The sequence below is a fragment of the Nilaparvata lugens genome, chromosome 8, assembly GCF_014356525.2.
Source record: "Nilaparvata lugens isolate BPH chromosome 8, ASM1435652v1, whole genome shotgun sequence".
NCBI lineage: Eukaryota > Metazoa > Arthropoda > Insecta > Hemiptera > Delphacidae > Nilaparvata > Nilaparvata lugens.
In genome coordinates this window covers 25,166,678-25,183,781 of record NC_052511.1, presented here as the reverse complement: position 1 = coordinate 25,183,781, position 17,104 = coordinate 25,166,678, and the positions used below count along the sequence as shown (strand labels likewise).

The following is a 17,104-nucleotide window of genomic DNA, read 5'->3' as shown; positions in this document are numbered from 1 at the left end:
CTTTCTCTTCACCTTCTTTCTCCCCACCCTCTTCTCAGTTTTATTCCTCTTTATCTACGTCTTCACCTCTCTATATGCCTTGAGGGTTCTACAGAAAGGGCTGAGCCCGTACTAATGAGAAACTCCAGTTAGTAACTCTACGCATCGTGTGGCACTAGAAACGCATGTTTGAATGAAGTAGAGCTGGAGTTAGCATGCGACATTGAAGTGATGAATTAATGCGAGGTAAGAATGGCTCATTCAAAATGATCATGCTTTTCTTCGCTATTTATATTATTTTCAATTCCTTGACGATTGGTCATATTGACGGGAATGCGATTGGCTTTATGGTAGCGCTGATAAGCTATCTAGGAGAAAATTAAGCTTCATGCGTCAGCACTACTTCCATTGTAAGATGATCTCCTGGGAGCTGAACTCCTTAATAACATTATAATGAGCTTAAAAATCGCGTCAGTGGCTCGGTGTCCACTTGAAGCAGCAGGTCCACTTATCTCTCATCATCAACAGTTTCATACCCATCCACAAGCATGAAACACACGCGGGCATTATCCTTGGAAGAAAGATGATTATTTCATATGATTGTACATTATATTATTTTATTATAATCCTTACTAATTCGGGAGTCCAGATGAGCCATATCGATTTTTAGGAAGAATATTATAAAAAAAAGATATAAAAATTTGTAACTGTGGTCAGAATGTTTTCAATTACGTTTTGTATATTCAACTATGTACTGTTGAGTGTAATAATTATCTCTATGTAATTGTACATGAATAAGTAATGTACGTTATAAATAAATATGAAATTGATTTCAGTAAGTACATAGACCTTTTCTGTTGTCCGTCCGACCATGGTCGCATCGCATCCCTTAGAGATCGATTAGCAAGGTGTCTACTGTACTTCCCTTTTTTAAAAGGTGATGCTAGTATCAGCAATGTGTGAAACTATGCAACATTGTAATTCTATCAAGAAGTTAATCTCATTGAGCACAATCTCATACGAGATACGCCCAAAATGAACTGTTATCAATTTAGTAGAGAAGTATTAGGAGCGGAAATTTTGCTGATTCATTTTGAAAACAAATGACAAATAATAACTCTGAAAAGTTTCATTGAGCATGTTCATTCTTTATAGTTCAACTAAAACCAAAACTTGATTACTTTAATACTCGGGTGGAAACGTTTAAAACAAAATTGGAATTCAACATGGTTATATCTAGTGGACACGTTTTTCCAAGAAGTGATAATTGGTTTCTCATGGAAAATAATTGAAAAGACTATTCTTACATCATTCATTGGATTTCAATTGAGTTGAAAATTGCTCACATTTATCCATATGCCCTGGTAATTTTCCAGAGTTGTTGAATTTCCTGTTTACATGATAAGAATGACTGTTCTCTCACTCATTCAGAATGAAAAAACACATTCTAGTTCAGTCAATTTGAAAAAGTGTTGTTTGTGTGTTATTTTTACAAAATAAACTCTCGAAAATAGATCTCACTAGTTTAAACAGTAGTAGAAGATAACTGCTTATTGGTTTCTGTGGAAAAGTAGTTGAAAATAATCTCTCTCTTTCTAATCTTAACGAATTGATTTATTGTCTTAAGGGAGCTATTTTGAGTTTTGAGTCATTCTAGCCAAGTTCTGGAAAGAGAAAACTACTATTGATGAGGTCTACAGTGAACTGATGATGGTCATCTGTATCCCCAGAAAAAAATCTGGTGTGGTACACTCACACAACTTTCCTTGCTCATATTTGAAACTACGATCAGACTTCTGTATATGTGTATATATAATTGTTTTCAGAGTACTTTTTCCGTTGTGTAAATTGTGAAACTCGATGATTTGTTTAGTCCTCATTTTTTCAAAGTCGTCAAAACAGCTGTTCTACAGATGAAATATCTCGACTATGTATTCTTTTTATGAACTGCGCTACCTACCTCATGCACGAGAAGGAGGTTACTAAGTACATTAATCAAGGATGGGGTGGACCCCCCATTAGTTTCCCAGAAAGAAGACTCATGCCAGTTGATAGAGCTGATAGATGACTATACAGGGTATGAATTTGAAAAAAATCGGTCAAGTTATTTTTGAGAAAATTGTGAAAAACATGGTTTTTTAGTAATTATCCGCCATTTTTCTCAAGAATATTACGGAGCTCCTGCAATTTTCTCAGAAATGAGACTCATGTCAGTTGATAGGGCTTATAAATAGCTATTTATGGTATAAATTTGAAGAAAATCGTTAAAGCCGTTTTCAAGAAAACCGTGAAAACATGGTTTTTTAGTCATTATCCGCCATTTTTCTCAAGAATATTATGGAGCTCCTGGAATTTTCTCAGAAATAAGACTCATGTCAGTTGATAGGGCTTATAAATAGCTATCCATGGTATAAATTTGAAGAAAATCGTTAGAGCCGTTTTCGAGAAAAACGTGAAAAACATGGTTTTTTAGTAATTATCCGCCATTTTTTCCGCCATCTTGAATTGAATTTTATTGAATTTCTTATTGTCGGATCCTTATGGTATAAGGAACTTAAGATTAAAATTTCAAGTCAATCGGTTAATTAGGAATGGAGTTATCGTGTTCACAGACATACACACATACACACATACACACACACACACACACATACACACACACACACACACACACACACACACACAGACCAACACCCAAAAATCAATTTTTTGGACTCAGGGGACCATGAAACGTATAGAAAACTTGAAATTAGGGTACCTTAATTTTTTTTGGAAAGCAATACTTTCCTTACCTATGGTAATAGGGCAAGGAAAGTAATATTCCGGTAATACATACTTTATGATGTTTGTATGTTCACTCTATGATGTTCATCTTATCCTTTTTCTTTGTCTTTTTCTAGTTTGTTTTCTCCAGCCCTATAGCCTGAATAATATTCAGAATAATTATTGAAATAGATTGCGGATTGGATTTTTCATTCATCGAGAAATTATTTGACACAGAGTACTACAGTAAATGTACCCCATAAAACCTACACAGGAAAAAAGCTCTGCATTCACTTACGACAGTTATGGTGACATTCTGACTGGAAAATCTCTCTCTAAATGTTTCCTATACACCTTGACTCTGATCCAATCTATTATCCTCTCCTACCTTTAACTTTCCACTCTTTTTATAACCTATGCTTCTCTATTGAAACTACCAAATTTGCTAAATTTTGCAAGCATTCACCGGAATTTTTACAACACAATATTTTGCTATTCACTTGCGGTGGTGCGGCGGCAAGATAAAACACAAGGACGTCGAAAAGCATTAACTTCAACGTTATACGACAAGAGACAGTAAATTTTCTCTTCTTGTTTATAACCCGATCAAGCCATAAAACGTTGGTCGCTTCCATTTCCTTTACAACTCAAGTAGTTAAGCTTTTCTCAGGCCACATCAATTTCTGCTTCCCTTATCGCGCAGTCAACAGTCCATGCTATCTATCCCCTTCGGAAAAAATTTCCATCCCAATCGAATCCTGGCGTTTGCAACAAAGACTGTTTGGTCTGAGCCACCCTTTAGTAGGATACAAAGGATGAAAATATATTTACCGAGAGGAGCTTGGACCTCTTGTTACTGTTCTTTGAGAGAGACTAGCTGCTTTGGAATAGTTTAATAACGTGAGTCAGGGGTGTCGAGAGAGAGGTAATTTGATGAAATTGCTGCTATAAGACATTCGCTGTTCCAAACATCCATTGAGACATCCATAGCTCCATACGATGCTATCACTGCTCCAGTGCACGTGATATCATTCTTAATAAAATAAGTGGGTAGCAATTTTTGGCCGGATGTTTCATCTGAAAGGAGCAGAGTACTTCTTTCAGAATATTAAATGTGGGCTATTCTCTCAGAGATTTGGAAGTTACTTCCAATACTATATGACAGCAATATCTGAAAAACGGAAATGAATTTATATAATTCTCTTGTAGAGAATTTGGTTACTTATACACCTCTATGAGTTGGAACTCACTGAGATAATATTATTTGATATTTTTATAACGTGACTAATTTAATCTGTTGAACTCACTGATATTTCTACTGGTTCCAGTCTCTTCTACGTTCACTGTTACATTCGACGTTTAAAAATATTAAAGATATAAGGACAGTGATATATTTTTATGAATGTAGATCAATGAAATCGCAGAGCTGGCCTTAAGCAGTCCTATTTGAAACTCAGTTTCAACATTAACCCTGAAATTGTACCCTTATTTTTCTGTTACAATCAAAATCAAGCGGAACGGTGACCGATTGAGCCAACTCATCCGAACATGAATCATTAGTTGTAGAATCGCTTCCTGGTGATTCTAAACCCACATAAAACTGTACGTCCATTCACGTTCAAGCCTAGAGTTCATGTGGGCATTTCCCTCATGAAAAACCAGTGGGAATGTCACACCAGCACAAAAATGGCATTAACTATTGTGTAGTCAAAAGCCGAAAAAGTTAGAGAATTTAGGGATTTTCTTTTACTAGAATTTGTATAGTACTGATGAGAATAACTTTACAAGTGTGCCATTATACTTCATAATGTCAGAATACTGTTTCATGTTTAATTAACTAGAGTCAACTTAACTAGACACCCAATCATTAAACATTGAGCAGAGTTCTTTTATCATGAAAATGAAATCTATTTAACAAAGAATTAATAACGACATTTTCTTTTTCAGCTCTACAGTGAATAGTGTAACAACGGAATACTGATGGGAAATTCTGAAGGAAGGAAGCACTGTGAATATGGGCACTCGGTGCAGTACTCAGATTTTCAAGGACATCGACTCCCTTATTCTCGAGCTAGATGGGTTCTATTTTGTAGCAGCATGTCTCCAAAATTTTTGCAAGACCCTCGAACTTCACTGTTGAAGTCAAGATTTCATCAACTTCACGGTTGATGAATAATGAGTACTTGATCTGAAGCAGCTAATGGAATCAAAGCTCATTTCATTCAGTTCGTACGGTTTGAGTTGGGACCTATCAAGTGAAGCACACAAATTTCAAATTTTATCGAGCGTTGTTGAGCTCAGATAACTGATTATGATAATTCCAATGCAACAGCTATCACAAACGAAGCACTCAGAGACTGATTGAGTGTTGATAGATGAGTAATTGATAATTCCACAACTTTCCGAGTGAATTTATTGAAAGTTTTAATTTCCAATCAAGCACTGTTGATAAATACTGTCAGCATTACTTATCAATAACATGTATGCTTGTCATTCGATCAATGCTGACAGTTTAAGATGAATCATTCGATAGCTAATTGGATTGATCAACTTTCCGATCGGTATACTGAAATAGCTTCCGTGATTAAATATCACCATCATATCCCGGCAACACGATCAAACTTTTACGAAATTCGTATCAAAGTTATCAAGAGATTAAATGAAGCTTCGTGAGATCGTATAAACTTATCATCAAGCTCTTAACCGATGAAGCTGACAGGCCGGTGCTAAATTGGATATTGATCCAGGTTTCATGAAGCCTGGCTTCGCTTCCGTCCACCAAATGAGAGTTGCAGCCGTGAATTTCGTTTTGGATTAACAGCAGCAGCTGTGGTTTATCGAAACTTTTTCTAAAATAGCTTGTCAGATTTTAAGCCTATTGTTTGCGCTGTCAATCGCTTCCTGTTCGGCGTGTACTTGTGCATCGGTGGAGCTCTGCAGCCTGCAGCTCATGATCGACATTTTCAATCAACCTTATCAACCGACGATTGAAACCAGGATGCTACTCATCGGGATGGAGAGAAAAATCAACAAAAGCTCTCATTTATTCTCTTCACATGAGCTGTGAGCTATTATCCGCTAGTATTGTGCATCAGAACGATGCTGTAATCGATAAAATGAAACAGCAGTGATGGTGTATTGTATGAATTATTTTTAATCGACTTTTGAATCAAATTTATTTAGTTTTGAAAGACTATGGTTATAATCAATTAAGCTTCGAATATCCATATCCTCCATTCAGTTTTGGTAGACTTTGATTAGAATCTCTATTTTAACAAAGTTACAATATAATAGTTTCATTGATCATTAATCCAAGTAAGAGAACTGAATAACTTCTTGTAATATAAGGCTGCAAAACTCTGAATGGAAAATCTCTTTTCTAGCACACATCATTGTTGTTTTGAACTATCAATAATGTTTTAATGTATTGCATCGATTGAGGATTGACAAATTCATGATCATCATGTAAAACTGTGTAATGTGGCAGTTATGAACGTGTGCATACCGATCATCAAGTTTCATGCACCATGTTGTCAAAATTCGATAAAACCGATGAAATGGTGAAGTAAAGTGTTAAACGCGACTTGTGGGGAATGAAATCATTATATGACACATCCATCTACGATTTATGTGGGAGGACGATGCTCACTGTTTATGATGTATACTGTTTGGGTCTGTAAGAAGTGTATTCCTTATCAAATATATCTCTTTATGCGTACGTTTTTCTGCTTCACTGTAATAATAGTGAATCAGGAATTACAGAAAATTTATGCAAAATTAAAATCTGTCTCCGATCGATAAATTACTTTACAGCAGCTTATGAAGCATTCACAATAACAGATCTCCTGAACACTTCCTGTTAAGATTATTTGATAAATGAGTTCTGAGTTATGAGTTGGTCTTTGATTGTAACTATGAGAATATTTTTTCCTACAGTTACCTTGAAAAGTGAATATTCCTGCACTTACTACAGAACGCAAAGAATCACTTTTCCGCTCTAGTGCGCAAAGTATTACTTTGCCTACTCTTACTTTGCGTTTTATCTTGCAGCCATCCCAATCAGCTGTTGACATTGTTGGCGTGTATTTTGATTGCGAATCTGTTCTATATATTTTTTCTGATTTTCAAATAAATAAAAATGAGAACTCATTAAATTATACATTTTGAATATTATTAATTATTCATTATTCATTATTTCAAATGATATTTCTTTCATTCATAAATTGATTGGTTGAAAAATTATTTAGAAATAAAGATTTACTAAAAATTATTCAAATTCTCAAATTAATTGGATTAATTAAATTAATTAATTAATTTAATTGGATTCTTAAATTAATTGGATTAATTCAATTTTTAATTTGAATAAATTTTCGATTATCAATTTTCAATTGGATTATCAAGTTTAAAATAAATTAAAGTTGTTATTAATAAAAAAATTATACAGACAAACATTTGATGGATTTCAGCCATTATTTTACCCATAATCAACCACTTTTCATATACAATGGTAACTGTAGAAGAAATTTAATGTGAAATACGTGCGCAGAGTTCCTCAGCTGCACTCAAGAAACCATTCCGCCCTCGCCTACGGCTCGTGCGTAAACGTTTCTTTCGGTGCAGCAAACTGTCACTTTGCGCACTAGTTGCACAATATGTCAGGCTATTGCCCAAAACTTTTTCTATTTCTAAATTTTGTCTTGAATCGTCCACATATTATAATAGTTCAAATCCATTCCAATATCTTCACATAATCACAAATCAAAATAGAACAATTTCATATTTGGATAGATTGATAATAAAACTTTCCAAAAAACAGATAAAACAAATTTCAAATTATAATAATGATTACGATCGATTTTATAGTTGAATTTGTGTTACAGATTTAATTCTCCAGCATTCTTCTATAATCTAGAGGGGTGCTCCCAGTGTCAGTGTAACTACTGCATTCTGAGCTTCATCAAAAAAACCTAAAAACGTGACACCACTCAAAATTCAATCATTATCCCAAACAACACGATTGATGAGACTGTGGACATTGAAGATGAAAATGTAAGTTGACAGGTGAGAATCAATATCAAAGGAATATGGTAAGTCTAGTTATACACAGATCGATTTTTGGACGTCCTTATGAATATTCAATAAGATTGAACATAAGTTGACAAACACTATGTTGTGATCATTTGTGTTTGTCAAGTTCCATTATTAATCTGTTAGAATTTATAAGAACGGTAAAAACTCGTACATCCAGAAATAGATGTGTGTGTGTGTGTGTGTGTGTGTGTGTGTGTGTGTGTGTGTGGTGTGTGTGTGTGTGTGTGTGTGTGTGTGTGGTGTGTGTGTGTGTTGTGTGTGTGTGTGTGTGTGTGGTGTGTGTGTGTGTGTGGTGTGTGTGTGTGTGTGTGTGTGTGTGGTGTGTGTGTGTGTGGTGTGTGTGTGTGTGTGTGTGGTGTGTGGTGTGTGTGTGTGTGGTGTGTGTGTGGTGTGTGTGTGTGTGTGTGTGTGTGTGTGTGTGTGTGGTGTGTGTTGTATAGACGTGCTTCCTGGGGGGTTATCTCTTGTGATAGAGTCCCACGTTGTGAAGCCATTGTGTAAAGATGCAGATTTTTGCCCCACTTGTTTGGTGACATTGTGTAAAGTGGTGAATTGCAAATCCTTTACAGGTGATGCGGTGTTCTTGATATTTATAAGAGCAGTTGCTAAAATCCCTATTTTGCAAATAAATTTGCAAAAAGTTAAGGCCGTCCGGCTCGCAAATATGCTGGGTTCAGACCGCAGCTCTAGCTCAGTGGTAGACGCATGAATTTTCCAAATATGATTAATCACCACAAGGTTCAATGATTGGTGATTAACAATTCTTACTGCTGCTTCTGTGAAGTTCTGGAAGAATACCAATAAGGAAATCAAAAAGATAGTTGGTGACTGACTATCAGTAACTATGCATCCAATCGAGAATAATGAAGATCAACTATGGTTTTTTCTAGTTGATTTTTAAAATGCTCGTCATGAATACAGGTATTCACCAACTTACCCTTCTGAAATTCCTTTGAACTTACAACGCCAGTTCTTGAAGTTCTCTGGATCCTTATATGATATACTGTGTACTTATTAATGTAATTATCAATATGATTTTTCTGGTGGAATAGTATGACTATCATCAAAGGATGATAAGTAATGAATGCTCTTAATAAGATCAATATTGATTGATTCACTTATTTTATGTGCTGCTGACGAATATTTTCTGGTACCAAGACAGCTCAAACTGTATATCACGAGATGAGTTAGGATATAATAAAAACTTCTAAGATTTTGTATGCTGACATAAAACATAAAATATATTCCCATAAAATAATATATTTAAAATATTCTTATATCTATAATTTTCTTTAAATAAATTTTTTTCTATGATTTGAATAATTATCACAAGGCTTAATAGCATTCACAGTTGTGAGCTTTAAAAATTATAAATTTGCATTAAATACTGATATGTGGATTTCAAGTCAATTCAGAATTCTACAACTTAAAACCTGTTCGGTCTGTAGATTTAACATGACATACTTTGATCAATGAGCAAATAATAATTAATACAAAGAACAATTCAATTATCTCAGGGTTCTATGAGTTCGTGCCGTGCATGGAAGTAAGCTTACATAAATCAATAAATTATAGATTATTTTAAATATGAGAATATTATTGATATTAAGGAAGATAAGACCCTACCTAAAATTTTAAGAGCTATATTGGTAGTAATTTTCTCCATGTGTATTATCATACCTGGATCACTTAGATGGTCTTTGTGTAATATATGTACATGACACTTGAAATTATTAACACCACACAATTTTATCCGAAATAGGCACTGTCAATACGTTCACTTTAATATTACTGAAATTTGGTAGTACACTTGACAACTTATTCGAAGTATTCCATACATATCGTCACCATGAACCAGTCGCCGGCTAACTCGCAAATTTCCTACTTTAGCGACCATCCCCAAAACCCTACAACCATGACACCGGCCGATCACCAACCCCGGGACAATGTAGCGGAGACTCCACGGGAGAGAGAAGGAAGCAGCATATGCGAAATTGATCGACCCACAAAACCTGGCCCAATTGTCTTCTACTGGGATTGATAATGCCGTCGATGCGATAAATTCCGATGAGAGTCCAGCTGGTGGAGATGAAGGAGTGAGGGCGTCCAATCCGGTACCGGCGTCTCCGCAGACCGCTCCAAACACCGCCGAAGAAACAGGGAACGCCGCTATCCAGTCGCCGCCCCATGTAGCCAGTCAACCACCATCCGCCACCACCAACCTAGAAAAGCGCAACACCACATTAGACTCCTCAGTCGGTTATGCTACCAATCTCATGGCAAATGATTCTATAAACGAATTCAAACTCATGCTCAGTCAAATCTTAGCAGGACAAGCTGAAGAAGCGAAAACAACCCGAGAAGCTATACAGGAAGATATCAAAACGGTCAGACGGGATGTCAAAGCTATGGATGAAAAATTTTCTAGCTTCAAAGAGGAAGTGAGAAGTATGATAGACATTAAAATAGATATGCAATCTACAGTCATCAAAGAGTTAGAAACCCATATGGATGAAGTCACTTGTCAGGTAAATGAGCGGTTGGATGAGGTACCCAGGGAAGTAGGAAAACAGTTAGACATATTAGGTGAAGAGCTAGGTACCATTATCATAGGAACTGTAATGGAAAAAGTATTGGGAAGTAACTGTGAAATAGAATCAAAGATAGAAGAAAATAAGAAAATAGTAAAGATAGTCAGAGAACAGAGTAACGTGCAGACATGTATAGCAAGCTTAACGGAGGAGGGGACTAAATCAAAAGAGAGATACAGCATGTTGGAGAATACCATAGGCGGACAACAGTTGAAGCTAACCGAATTGTATGACAAAGTGAATGAGAATAGGAAAACTATGAATGATAAATGGACCGCAAATGGAGAACGAGTCTCCAGAATAGAGACACACATGGAAAGTATCCCAGTCAGTCAAATGCATTATACGCCGACTGAATTAGTAAATGGCAATCAACTTTTCAAAATCTTGGAAAATTTGATAACTCCTACCGTCACATGCAACCCAGACCATTTGTGGATGGATCAAATAAGACCATTCAAGAATTGATACCCACCTCTTGGTTAGTGTGGCAATTCCAATTGTCCAGTTTATTACTCGGCGAGCCGCTGATGTTTTTCCAGAACAGGGTGCAAGACATTAGGAGCCTGGAGGATTTCCTCTCCCAATTCCTGCAGCAATATTGGAGCAAACGTAAACAGATGGACGCACTATCAGAGATCATATCATGCACATATGATAATAGAGGCGGACATTCTTATACTGAATTTGTAGCTAATGTAATGTACAGGAATTCTCAACTGGACGAATCTCTAGCTGACTCATCACTAGCTAGTATACTATTCAAAAAGCTTCCCTTCCGTGTTCGCATGACACTGGCAGTATCTTCCATTTCCAGTTGTAAAGAACTGATAGAACATTTACATTGTATCCAATCCGTTACTTCTGAATCAAGTCAGGTAAACGATCACTCAGGAAATCCCAATCATTCTCTTCAGCATAATAGCAACCATTTCAGAAGAAATTATAATGGTGAGAATCATATGTCAAATGCCGGAGCAAACACTCGATATACAAAATATACCGAAAATAATAACAGAGGTCAATCATTGGAAAATAATTCCAGAAATAGATCCCAATATTACAATGGTAAACAACAGGATAAAGGAGCATATTATGATGGCAGAGATCGTTTAAATGGGAATAATCATAAGTGTGATGGAGGTCACAAGAGTCAAGGTGAAACACAACAAAATCATAACAGAACAAATACATCTTACACGGTAGCACATACAACAAAAACAACCCAAAATCAACATACAAATAACCCACCACCAAATACAGAAGTCAACATGCATCAAACTCAGTCGGTAAAAAGCAACCTATACTAAGCCTACTATTCCCTCCCGAAGATCTACCACCAGTAACCAATCCACTACTGAAAACTACATGCAGCATCAACACAGAAATAATTGAAGAATTGCCAATAACCAAACCTGAAAATGACATACCGCTTCCATGCACTGAACCTGTGTACCAGCATGCAACACCCCCACAGCATACCTGGTTCGAGCAGTCACCACCCAAGCATCATTGGATCCACCCGCGGCACACTAAATTCAAGGGGCAAACTGCCAACAAGACAAGTAGAAAGTGTGACCGAAAGGACGACGTCAGATTGGGACATGGAACCCAACACAGGAAGGCCCACTGGAGGAAGCAACAAGGAAGAGAGGTTACCGTCCTCATGCTAAATTCAAGTACCGCCAAAAAGAGGCACAGAAACCAGGCAACCACGGGAAGAAGGCAGCATGCAGAGAGGAGTACCGGCACCAGGATGAAGTGAATAATTGGACTAACATGCACCCGAAGCACACACGGTTCAAGCAAGCAGCTTACCGTAGTGATGGCAATTATGGAATAAAGAAAAGGAATATGCTTAAAATTAATGAAAATTTAATAACAGATTCAAGACAAGGTTGTGATAATAAAGAAAGGAATTATTATATGAAATTATTGAAAGATGAATTGTGTGCAATAAAATTGAAAGAAAGAATGAATTGTTTATTGGAAGAAAGAATATCTGATTATTGTTTACTAGGAGGTTATGTTATGAGCTTAATAAGTATGTTGATCTATTTTGTTGTAATTTTTTGTATGATTATGATGTCGATTGAAGAATGTATTATTAATGTAATGATGAATGAGGGCGTGACTTATGTTAAGAAAGTGGATTATAGAATTTACAATAATAATTTGAGAATCAGAAAAATTCAAGATACACCAAGTAAATATTCTAGGCTATCCCAAATCTTAGAGTTAATGGAGAATCGGTCATCTGAACCACCAGACTATTTACAGAATCAAAGTCCAATGCCTATAATCTCAAGCTATATTATCTAGACACTGAAAGATAAGGAGGTAAATAATAATATTATGATGAACTGTCACTTGCCTTACCATTCACTGAATACATACCTAACAAACACCAAACAACGCAATTATCCAGCAGACAAGTGCCCACTTTGACCAGCGAAACCAGTGCCTAAAAACAAAGAAATAGAAAATTTAGAAGCCATCTATACCATTATCATCACTCACAAATCAATAGAATAATAATTATCCCAATTAAAAGCCAACTTACTGTATAAATCAAAGATCGCAAAATGGCGACAGATGAATCAATGAAGAACCCAACAAATCGATTGTACACTGTCACGAATTACCAGTGGCCAATGCCTAATGAATCACCAACTATCAAAATAACTTACCCCTGAAACTTCAAGTGTCATAAAAATGTGAATTATATGTGAAAATATTGTAAAAATACTTTATTATTATTATTAATGTGTTACTCAAAGGGAGAAAATAAGTAAAATTATCTGCCAAATTATAAAACCGCATTGTTCAACCAAAGCATACTAAGCCAAATTTTATGTGTTTTAAATGACTAAGGATTTCTTATCAATAAATTACCAAAGATTAGCTATTAAAATTACTCATTGTGTGAACATAAAGCCCATATTAATTAAGAAAGAAAAAACCAAATATACAAGCCACAATACGATATCAAACAAAAAGAAATGTTAGATTTTACAAGCCTGAGAATTATAGTGTTGTTAGGTTGGCAACGATTTTGCACCAATGTTCAAATTACTTTGATGGCGTGTTGCTACCAAGCATTGATTCCAGCTGAGGGCGGAGGTAGTAGCCAAAAAAGATGTTCATGTTTTGTGTAGAGGAGAAGATGATTTATAATTATATATTGTATGTAGTAGGAGGTTAACCAATGTAAGGCGTATATATTCGAATTGAATTCATTTGTTATTATATTTATTATTGAACTTTTAGGAAACACAATTCTCATTAGATCTATTAGCAAGCTTTGTAACTTGTATGATATCTGATCCAAAACCAACAGGATCATAAAACTATATTATACTCCCAAATTATCGTTTTGTATCAGAAACCAGAGGGCGCATTATGTCACGTGGTATTTAACACCACAAAATATTTTTGAAATGAACTATTGAGCTTTAATAGAATTATAAAATAGAAAGGAAAGATAGCCTAGTCAAAGTACCACTCAAATAAAACCGAATGTTATTGGTGATAAAGAGTATCATATTATCTAAAGTGATAAGAGAACCAAGCAAAGTTGTAATTCAACAATAATGAGAATTCATTGACTGGTCAGCATACAATATTTAGATCCAAGGATCAAGATCAAAATTTTGCTATAAATTTTATGGAAATTCCCATCCAATTTTCTCTATTATTGAGAATTATGTTATCAAACTCGTGTGATACAGTTTGTCTGTATTTATGCAGCTTGAAAAAATTTCAACTTGATGAGCAACTCAATTATTTTATCCAGAAACTTAAAATAGATCATCAGATATATCTTGTTGAATCAACTTCAGATAATACTTCTTGCAGCTTTCAGTTTTATCAATAATTCTATTTAGCATTGATAGTAAGGTTGAGTAGGTAAGCTTTTCATCATGCCTCACGCTTGTGGTGCCATTGTGTAAAGACGTGCTTCCTGGGGGTTATCTCTTGTGATAGAGTCCCACGTTGTGAAGCCATTGTGTAAAGATGCAGATTTTTGCCCCACTTGTTGGGTGACATTGTGTAAAGTGGTAAATTGCAAATCCTTTACAGGTGAAGTGGTGTTCTTGATATTTATAAGAGCAGTTGCTAAAATCCCTATTTTGCAAATAAATTGCAAAAAAGGCCGTCCGGCTCACAAATATGCTGGGTTCAGACCGCAGCTCTAGCTCAGTGGTAGACGCATGAATTTTCCAAATATAATTAATCACCACAAGGTTCAATGATTGGTGATTAACAATTCTAACCGCTGCTTCCATGAAGTTCTGGAAGAATACCAATAAGGAAATCAAAAAGATAGTTGGCGACTGACTATCAGTAACCATGCATCCAATCAAGAATAATGAAGATAAACTATGGTTTTTTTTAGTTGATTTTTAAAATGCTCGTCATGAATTACCCTTACCCTCACCAACTTACCCTTCTGAAATTTCTTGAACTTACAACACCAGTTCTTGAAGTTCTCTGGATCCTTATATGATATACTGCATACTTATTAATGTAATTATCAATATGATTTTTCTGGTGGAATAGTATGACTATCATCAAAGGATGATAAGTAATGAATGCTCTTAATAAGATCAATATTGATTGATTCACTTATTTTATGTGCTGCTGAAAGAATATTTTCTGGTACCAAGACAGCTCAAACTGTATATCACGAGATGAGTTAGGATATAATAAAAACTTCTAAGATTTTGTATGCTGACATGAAACATAAAATATATTCCCATAAAATAATATATTTAAAATATTCTTATATCTATAATTTTCTTTAAATAAATTTTTTTCTATGATTTGAATAATTATCACAAGGCTCAATAGCATTCACAGTTGTGAGCTTCAAAAATTATAAATTTGCATTTAATACTGATACGTGGACTTCAAGTCAATTCAGAATTCTTCAACTTAAAACCTGTTCGGTCTGTAGATTTAACATGACATACTTTGATCAATGAGCAAATAATAATTAATACAAAGAACAATTCAATTATCTCAGGGTTCTATGAGTTTGTGCCGTGCATGGAAGTAAGCTTCTTACAAAAATCAATAAATTCATAAAATAGTTTTTATAACTTATATGATAATAGTCGACACGTTGTGAATTTCTTAAACTTGAATAAATTTATATAGCACTTTAATTAATTCCCCAATTCACTGATAAAGGCCTTAAAAATGAGCTCATTTAAGACAAATTTTTTGCACTCACAAAACTGATGCTCTTGAAGGTCTTGTAGAGTAAATTAATTATTTCCAATAATTAATTAGGCAGGTCCTTTTCATCTCTGCTGGGCTCGCGCGTGGTCCAGATTTCTTATAAATCTCTTTCAGTATTAAAATATATTTATGGGAACCGATTATGATTAAGAACTCTTTAGCAACACTGAGTTCACAAATAATCAAACATTAATTACAAATATTTTACATTTAAAAGGGGGTTTGGCTTGATGATTTTAAAATTTAATAGGAAGAGAGAACCCTAATCTCCATGTGCGTGTGTGTGTGTGTGTGTGTGTGTGTGTGTGTGTGTGTGTGTGGTGTGTGTGTGTGTGTGTGTGTGTGTGTGTGTGTGTGTGTGTGTGTGTGTGTGTGTGTGTGTGTGTGTGTAACTGGCTTAACGGTAATAAAGGTAACTCAATAGACACGAATCGAACTCAATCTATATGCTATTTAATTATAAATTCTCTAATATACAGAAATGTTCATAAATCAGCGATCAAGGGTTGTAATATGAATGGCTGAATAATTATTGAATGAGGAATAAAATTTCAATACTAATGGCAAATCTTCTTCTCCTCTACATTCCCCTCGCCATTTTTTTTCGTCCATGTAAAATCCTAGTTTAAAAAAGACTCAGGTATTATAATCTCGAGATTATTTCCTCCCTCGAGTCAATCACTCCAATTAGTTATCTCGGTCTATTTTCTCCTGTCCAAGATTTTTTCCATTGGCTCACAGCCACAATAAATTGTTGAGACAACAGAAGGTGAGCTGGCGTGAACATTTATTAAACAGTGACGTTAGCTGGAAAATCTTGAAGTTTATTGTGCAGCTTGACAGGAAACAATTCTTTTAAAGCGCTGAGGCAATTTAGAAGCTAGCATTCCTAGCATCAAGTAAGTGAGTATTACTGCATTCGTTTATCGCCTCATAACACAGTCTTGGAAAATCGGAAGGTGTCAGAAACGCAGGATGGCGAAATTGTTGAAGAGAAATATGTTTCATTTTTACTTGCAATGAAAAAAGAGTGAGGAATTACTGCAGGAAAATATAATATACGTTTCCCTTATTAAGCGTGAAACTGTAGTTTTCTTGCTTCTACTTTCATAAAAAGATTCCTCATTACTTTATAATGAAGGCCCATTTTATAATTTGGGAAGATTTTCTCTCAACTGCAGCGTACAGACTTCTCATAGATAGATAGATAGATAGATAAATGACTTTTATTATTTCTTTTATTATTATTTCCACATCACTTTACAATAAAAGTGATGTGGGCGAAATTGAGGCAATAGAAGCCCCCTCTTCCATTTAACCCACGATGATGAGTAACATAGAAATAACAATATACATTACAATTTGAAATTAAATGATAATTAAAAATTATAAGGAAACTACTAAATCAATTTGCTACAAATTGGATAAATTGA

General features: G+C 35.1%; 2 protein-coding genes across 6 annotated transcripts in view; both read right to left on the bottom strand.

The window, feature by feature from the left end:
• The window catches only part of LOC120352670, a 290,323-nt gene that overhangs the window by 222,603 nt on the left and 50,616 nt on the right, over window positions 1-17,104 (bottom strand). The gene's annotated exons all lie outside the window — the stretch shown is intronic.
• LOC120352668 lies at window positions 9,234-13,359 on the bottom strand. Of its 2 annotated transcripts, XM_039434331.1 has the most exons (3): window positions 12,822-13,359; window positions 10,900-11,014; window positions 9,234-10,055 (listed from the first exon to the last, which is right to left on the bottom strand). In XM_039434331.1, the coding sequence occupies exons 2-3, from the start codon at window positions 10,981-10,983 to the stop codon at window positions 9,741-9,743; spliced, it is 399 nt and encodes a 132-aa protein (XP_039290265.1). In that variant the 5' UTR covers window positions 10,984-11,014; window positions 12,822-13,359; the 3' UTR covers window positions 9,234-9,740. The 2 variants fall into 2 exon arrangements, with proteins under 2 accessions (XP_039290265.1, XP_039290264.1); XM_039434330.1 differs by having other exon boundaries at window positions 10,900-13,359.

What these genes read in the sequence shown, in the direction of transcription:
- LOC120352668 (XM_039434330.1), bottom strand. Translation starts at nt 11,067, where the DNA reads ATGATCTCTGATAGTGCGTCCATCTGTTTACGTTTGCTCCAATATTGC. An exon ending in ATTGCCACACTAACCAAGAG is followed by an intron (nt 10,056 to 10,899) that starts GTGGGTATCAAT and finishes GCGCTTTTCTAG; the next exon opens with GTTGGTGGTGGCGGATGGTG.